The sequence below is a fragment of the Gymnodraco acuticeps genome, unplaced genomic scaffold (genome assembly GCF_902827175.1).
Source record: "Gymnodraco acuticeps unplaced genomic scaffold, fGymAcu1.1, whole genome shotgun sequence".
NCBI classification, from domain to species: Eukaryota; Metazoa; Chordata; class Actinopteri; order Perciformes; family Bathydraconidae; genus Gymnodraco; species Gymnodraco acuticeps.
The window spans coordinates 891,444-899,137 of NW_022990358.1; the positions used below are offsets into that span (position 1 = coordinate 891,444).

Here is a 7,694-nt window from a genome sequence, read left to right on the forward strand (position 1 = left end):
ATTGTATGTTTTTAAGCTTGTTTCCACACACCTACAGTAACAGCACTGTGTTTTGTTCCGCTTTGTTTTAGGTTTTTTCATCAGACCCTTCTACAAGATGATGCTGGGAAAACAGATCTCCCTTAAAGACATGGAGTCAGTGGTAAGAGCTCAAGCTACTATATTATTAACTGAGGAATCATTATTCTTTTAAATCTTAAACTTGGCTTTGTGAAAAATATGCATTTAGTGAGTATGCTTTAAATCTGCTAATTTATATATATGTTTTTCTCAATCCATTCTGTTTAAACTTGTTATATTAGCACAGTTACAAGTAAAGGTTGGGCTAAACTAATATTATTCTTATTTGGGTCAATATTTGCTGACATTTTAGAAACATTTTCACTGCAGTCAATAAAACGTTTGCTCTCCTGCGTGCTACACAAAGGGAGGCATGCACTGCCGATCAATGCCTTTTTAATAGAGCTACAATAGTAATAATAGAGAACAGAAATAACAACCAAAGAAGAGAGAAATAACATTTGGCTGCAAATATAAGCCAATGAATGACTGTGTGTTCTTTGTGTGTAACTGTGTATCTGCCCGCCTGCAGGACAGTGAGTACTACAACTCTCTGAAGTGGATTCTGGAGAACGACCCCACTGAGCTGGACCTCAGGTTCTGTATAGACGAGGACAACTTTGGACAGGTGTGCACGCCCAAAAGCAGTCACTATTTTCAATGTTGATAACAAATGAATAGGATTAGTGTCTGGAGTATGCATGGCTTTATTTTCTTTGTGGTTTTTTTCTTTTTCAGACGTACCAGGTGGACCTGAAACCCAGCGGCTCAGACATGGTGGTCACCAATGAGAACAAAAAGGAATACATAGAGTAAGAACATCACAAATCATTCTCTTTTTACGAGTAGTAACAGGCACTAAGTAATGAATACAATAACATGTCATTATTAACATGAGTCCAACCATCTTTCTTCTGTCAGCCTGGTCATCCAGTGGAGGTTTGTCAACCGGGTCCAGAAGCAGATGAACGCCTTCCTGGAGGTATTTATGTGCAATAATACCGTCGCCACATGGGGGCGATGTGACTACAGACCATGTGCATGAGGCCCTCTGTATCTACATGTAAACCTTTCCACTGAATATTTGTAGCTTTTAAACTTTAAAACATCTCAGTTATTAAGTGGAAGGTTCTGTTGTTGCATTGCTACAGTTAAACAACCATGAAGAGAATTAATCCCCCTTGTGTTCCATTTGCAGGGCTTCACTGAGCTTATTATCATCGATCTGATCAAGATCTTTGATGAAAATGAACTGGAGGTACAGTACGGATTCTTTATTCTATCTGTGTTATGCTCTGATTATCACACAATGAGCATTTCAACTTAACAAATAGTTTTAATCACATCTTTGTCCTCTGCCCTCTGTCTCTGTAGCTGCTCATGTGTGGTCTAGGTGACGTCGACGTCAACGACTGGAGGCAACACACTGTTTACAAGAACGGCTACTGTCCCAACCATCCTGTCATACAGTGGTTCTGGAAGGTACGACTGTCACACACACACACACACACACACACACACACACACACACACACACACGCACACGCACACGCACACGCACACACACACACACTGAGTAATCTATCAGCCACCTGTCGCTCATGAAATGTGGGTAATTTCTAAAAGCTACATTTGCATCAGTTGTCTTTTTCCCTGAAGCTTGCAACAGGTTTTACTGGCCTCGCTTTTTTAAGGGTCAAAGTCTATTTGGAAGAACAGGCTTGTTTGCTCTGATGAAAGAGACTGAGGTAGTGGCTGCTCTGTTATCATCTGCCTTCACTTTAACACACGTACACTAAAGCAAACAACACACACACACACACAACGCCAGTCATCAGTGTCATGTCATTTGATTACTGAACTGGCTCCAACTGTCTCCGTTAGAATGCTTTTCTACACACACACACACACACACACACACACACACACACACACACACACACACACACACACACACACACACACACACACACACACACACACACACACACACACACACACACACACAGAGTAATTGCATCATACTTAGATCTGTAGTTTATTGCTGCAATTATTTTCATTAATCTGCCAATGTCTGTCTTGATGAATAATTATTTAAAACTAAATAAAGAGTCCAAGATGATATCTTTAGATGTCTTGTTTTTTCAGCCTTAATCCCAAAGATATTGAGTTTATAAACTAGAGAAAAGTGGGAAATCTTCAAATGTACAGCAGAGGCTGAAATTGGCATTTTTGCATAACAATGACTCTGCGTTTAATCTTTAATTGCATTATTTTTTCTTCGTCTGTTTTAATGAGTTGTTACAGCTCTGTTTTAGTTGTAGAAATGGCAAAGTATCATATAAATAACTCTGATCTGATTATTGAATTCTGTGAGCTGTCAATCAAGTTTTTGAGAGATTGTTTCTGTGTGCAGGTGGTCTTGCTGATGGATGCTGAAAAGAGGATCCGACTCCTCCAGTTTGTTACAGGAACGTCTCGAGTGCCCATGAATGGTTTTGCTGAGCTTTATGGTAAGTTACCTCACCAGATAACTCCATGTTTCCTTTATTTCAGGTACCACCTCTTTAAAAGCGTATATTATCTGTTTAAACCGCATGGCCTGTACTCTATCTAGCAGTGACACAAGTACACAGCTGCACTTCCAAGAATTGAGTTACTATCACTGTGCACATAGAGATAAATGTTGAAGACTGATACAAAAATGTAAGATATGATATCTGCTGAAACATTGTGTGAGTAATATTATGTATATCTGATTAATCTGGCAATGGTTTCATGTACTGATTTTATCAAGAGGTTAGAGTATTACTATGAACTGTGATATCATAATTATCATTTCTCTCTGCCAGGCTCTAACGGACCTCAGCTGTTCACCATCGAGCAGTGGGGAACACCAGAAAAGTTGCCAAGAGCTCACACATGGTATGACACACACACACACACACACACACACACACACACACACACACACACACACACACACACACACACACACACACACACACACACACACACACACACACACACACACACACACACACACACACACACACACACAGATGATTATGTGTAACATCTCTGAGGCTTTACTTAGGCACAGTGTTGTTATGAGCTTAATGCTAATGTCAGCTTGCTAACACACCCACAAGCACGATGCTAACAAGGTGTAATTTGACCACGTTCACCTTTCTTCCATCTGGCTTTTGTTTCAGTAGAAAAGTAACAATATTTATTTAATCCTGGGGAAAATCTGCAGTATTGACAGGATCTATCGGCTACAGCTCCTCTAAAGAGAACACGTCAGCCGCATGGACATGCTAATCAAGCCCCTTTTCCGCGATGCTAAATTAAATGTATTGAACTAAATATAAGATAGTACTTTATTGATTCCAATTTGGGAAATTGTGATAATAAATAAATAAAAGTTTTTGTGACAATTATTTTGATAATACAAAGCATACAATTGATTTGCTCTCCTTCAATCCATCACAAAAGTACTTTTACCTCGCCTATTGGTCTTCAACTGCTCCAACAATCACCAGCTCTGGTTTGACAGATTGAAAGAGAGGCCAAATAAGAACAGATACAAATGGAACTTGTGTTTTTTTTAATAAAACTTCTCTCCGACACATATTTTTAAATAAAAAACGAACATAAACATGTTTTTCTTTGGATGGAAAAGGGAATGCTAACTACCTAATAACATTTGACCCAAAGTGCAGATGAGGCTGATGGGAATGTGGTTTACTTCTTGAGGGAGTTTTGTCATAAAACCAGTTTTTCAAAAGATTACAAATGTGTACTTTATGGTTATGCTTGAGGGAAAATAAAGCGTCCCTCAGGTCAGGGAACCATGAATACTTCTAGCATGCAGTTGTTGAGATGTACCTGTACCAAAGTGGACTGTTTGACTGACAGGTTGACAAATAGCCATGCAGCTTCAATGGCTAGTACAAATACTAAGTGGAGTTCATTAAAGTTAAGTTTTAATGCTGCATTTTTAAACCAAATGTGGAGTTTTTATAACTTACAATACAATTATTTCCCCAGTTTCAACCGCTTGGATCTTCCCACTTACGAATCCTTTGAGGACCTGAGAGAGAAACTCCTCATGGCTGTGGAGAACGCGCAGGGCTTCGAGGGCGTCGACTAGAGAGGCAGCCTCTGACTGCATCGAACCAACCAACAATTTAAATTAAAAAAGAAAGAATGCACCACAGGGATATGGAAGCAGCTGCTGTAGCAGTTGTGTGCGAGCATGTTGTCCTGTAACGCCTGACTGTGAGTCCCCTCCACGGCACGCTGGCTTCAGACTGTACAGCCATTTGTCCAGCAACTACGCCTACGTCTTTAAATCTCTTCAGAGTGGGTAGGTCACTCCTTAAAGGTGCTGGGGGAAGAAAGGGAGCGCCGCACTGCTGAATGCTGAAATCTTTTATCCGCAGGCATGAGTGACGAATGAGCTGGCCCCTGATCTGCCGTTTGTTTCCCCTCTACCCTCGTCCTGTGAAAATCTACAGTGCTGGAAAACACTAATGCATTTCAATAGCTCCTTACATACACTATAGCACATTATTTAAGCACCCTTCAATGCAGTGGATTTAGCATGGCCTTAATCTGGCTCCTACATGCACTATTTTCTGTAAGAAACGGCAAAGGCACTATGATCACAACTCTCTCAAACACTTAGACCAACACCAGTTTACCTTAGGAATGCTAGCCAATCACAGTTCAGGAAATCGGTCAGACCCTTCCGTAGAGCCTTGTCTATTTGTTGTGTGATCAAAATCGCCGCTGCAGCCTTTTTGTAGTTTCCCCTTTTTTTTTTTAGCCACTGGTAAGAATTCAAGAAAGGGGGATCCAATAATCCCCAAAGATTTTTTTATATAGTTTTTGTCCTCTAATAGTTTTTTTTTTTTTTTTTTAAATCATCGGTATGATTCTTGCAGGAAAATACTCTTAACTCATTTGTACTGATGAACAATGTTTACTATTTTGACAATTCTATACGACTTGGTGTGTGAAGTGTAAATCTGGCTAGTCGGGGGAATACTTAATCCATATCATTTGTTATGGTGATAGCAAATGTGTTGAATCAAATGTTTTTTTATCGTAGTGCTACGAGAGCAGCATGAAAGCGTATCTTGTGTTTGCTTTGACTACATGGTAGTAAATTGGACGTGTAATTGGTCGAGAAGGGAAATCTTAACACTTGGGGACAGTTCCTCCGAGATGTTTGCGTAATGATTATATTAATATTCTCATGCCTGTTGCTGTTCATAATGCTGTAAATTGTTCTTGGAAAAAACCCCCACATTTAAAGTTCTTTCCTGATATATAAATATATGTGAATATTAAGTATTACTGATCAAAAACACTAAAAATGAAGCTGTGCGCGGGTGTTTGAGAGAAAGCTGTGATTGCCACTGAATATAAAGCAGCACGTTTCTTACAAAGAAAATGTTTTTTGCTTTTTTTATGTTTTTGTTTCTCTCCTTTTTCTAACACCATTGAACCTAAAGGGCACTTTATAGATCACTCTGAGGTCATGTCGCCTAGTGTATGTCTTGTCATTAACTTGAATGTGATTCTTTTTTCCCATTCGGAGCACTTACCTGGTGCAATATAAATAGTCTGTCAATCTGGGCTGCTGCTAAGGTGGAAAACGGAAGTGAAGCAGAAACTTCACATCTTTTAAGTCTTTATTTTCTTTTGTCTCCTTGTTCTCCTCCCTTGTGTTTCCTCCCTCCCTCCCTCCCGTGATCCCACCACCCCAACTACTCTGTAAAGATTAGACCTTTTTTTAATGAATGACGGGAAATATCTCTTTTGTTAAAGATTCCACCACTCTCTGCAACTCTCTGTGGTTCATTTAACTTCAGTCAAATAAAAATGAAACTTCTCAGAACGTGTTGTTTGAGTGAATTCACTTTATAGCTTTATTTATATATTACCAGGCTTGGGGAGTAACAGATTACAGGTAACCGGTACATTCTTTAAAATGGGGATTACTAGCATGATTACAATGTTACAGTACATTAAAATTAAACATAAAGAATGTTATATTGAAGCACATGCTTACACACCAAGTAAAACAGGTCATGATTGAAGCTATAGCAAATCTCCCAGTCCATTATTATGTTAGATTTCAAATGCAGATGTTTTGTAAACTGTTGTATGTGGTCTTGCATTGCGCAACTTTCATCGTTGGTCCAAAGCCTGACATAGATTAATGAACAACCGGTTTAAAAGGTTACATTGATCTGTTTAACTTAATGTTTTTAAGTAAAAGCAATATCATTTGTATTTATGTGCACTGCATTTGATATTGAGGCAATCCAAAAGTAACACAAAGTACAGGCAACTATTAATTGTAACATGAGCATTTTGTAAATAAGAATGCTAAATAAAATACTAAAATGTTTACTTGCTAGTTCATTCATTCTGATCAGACAAAAAGTTAGTATTATATTATGTGCACGAGTCTAATTAGAAACAATACAACTTGCAAGATGAATTTATAAAAAATAAAACATTAAAAAGTACATTTATAATGATCTGACATTTATTTTAAATAATTTCTGATTTATATCTTTACAGAAATGTGCTACTTCAAGTGTGCCATTTGTCAAATTAATAATCTGCTTTACAACAAAAGGTTATTTTCATAGAAAAAAAATATAATCTAACATGGACATTTGCTGCTGCTTAAGGACATTATTTGATTTTGTTTTTGTATTCAGAGCACCTGTCTTTAGAAATAAAGTGTGTGTGTGCGCACGTGGTGTGGTGAAGGGACCTCCGTTCATTCACACAGCCAATCTAAGAGTTATCAGCTCCAAGGACAAGCAAATAAAAGCCCCCCCGCCTGTCCGGGGACATTTTATCAAGCCCTGCTCCCCTCAATCTGGTCACAAACAAACCAAGGGCCAACTCTCTTCAGATCCTCCTTCCAAAGCATTCCAGCGGCTCGAAAAATAAAGTCACAAAGTGCAGGTGAGAGTTAATAAGGTAAATCAGAAGAGGTCCAAAAGCATTTAGTTAGTTTCCTATAAAAAGATAATACAGTCCAACAGGCCTCTGAAATCCTGAAACAACAGTGGATGCTAATAAATAAAAAGAATGATCAACCACGATTATTTTATCAACTCTAATTGTGTTCCTCACATGTGGGCAAAAAGGCAATTTGTTCATAACAATCAACACAAATATTAAAAGACTTGCCTTATTGTTACTTCTAAACACCTTTAACACTTATCTAACATAATCTATTTAACATACCTGAACAGTATTGCATATAAAAATACATTTTAAAATGCGCTACAGCTGAATAGGGTCAAAACATGTACCTCCCCAGTTAAATTGCACCGTTTTTTGCACTGCAAGGTTTATGATAAATGTACAAAAGACATTTCTTCAAACGTGCTAGTTGCTATTTCTGTAAAGCTTCACAGACTAAGGGTGAAACTGTTTGACACTGGCATCTTCAGAAGCCCCCTCAGTTGGGAATCCCTGATTTATTGTTCAGGTTCAGAGTGAAGAGAATCTATTTTATAATATGCCTTAAGTGACAGCTTTTATTATGCAATGGATCTTAGGGGACATATCACTTCCTACAAAGTATCTATTAA

The 7,694-nt window shown here is 38.3% G+C and overlaps 1 protein-coding gene across 17 annotated transcripts in view; it reads left to right on the plus strand.

Annotated features, from left to right (window-relative positions):
• nedd4l (NEDD4 like E3 ubiquitin protein ligase) overlaps positions 1–5,971 on the plus strand; it is a 47,816-nt gene extending 41,845 nt beyond the window's left edge. For 16 of the 17 annotated variants that reach the window (XM_034224046.1, XM_034224047.1, XM_034224049.1 and 13 more), the window contains 9 exons: positions 72–142; positions 593–688; positions 799–872; positions 982–1,042; positions 1,259–1,318; positions 1,435–1,542; positions 2,477–2,573; positions 2,913–2,985; positions 4,114–5,971. In XM_034224046.1, the coding sequence (XP_034079937.1) occupies positions 72–142; positions 593–688; positions 799–872; positions 982–1,042; positions 1,259–1,318; positions 1,435–1,542; positions 2,477–2,573; positions 2,913–2,985; positions 4,114–4,216 (743 nt within the window). In that variant the 3' untranslated portion in view covers positions 4,217–5,971. Of the gene's footprint in view, positions 1–71; positions 143–592; positions 689–798; positions 873–981; positions 1,043–1,258; positions 1,319–1,434; positions 1,543–2,476; positions 2,574–2,912; positions 2,986–4,113 lie in introns of those variants that run through there. The other variant, XR_004569763.1, reaches the window with a different exon arrangement.
• The last annotated feature ends 1,723 nt before the right edge of the window (positions 5,972–7,694 follow it).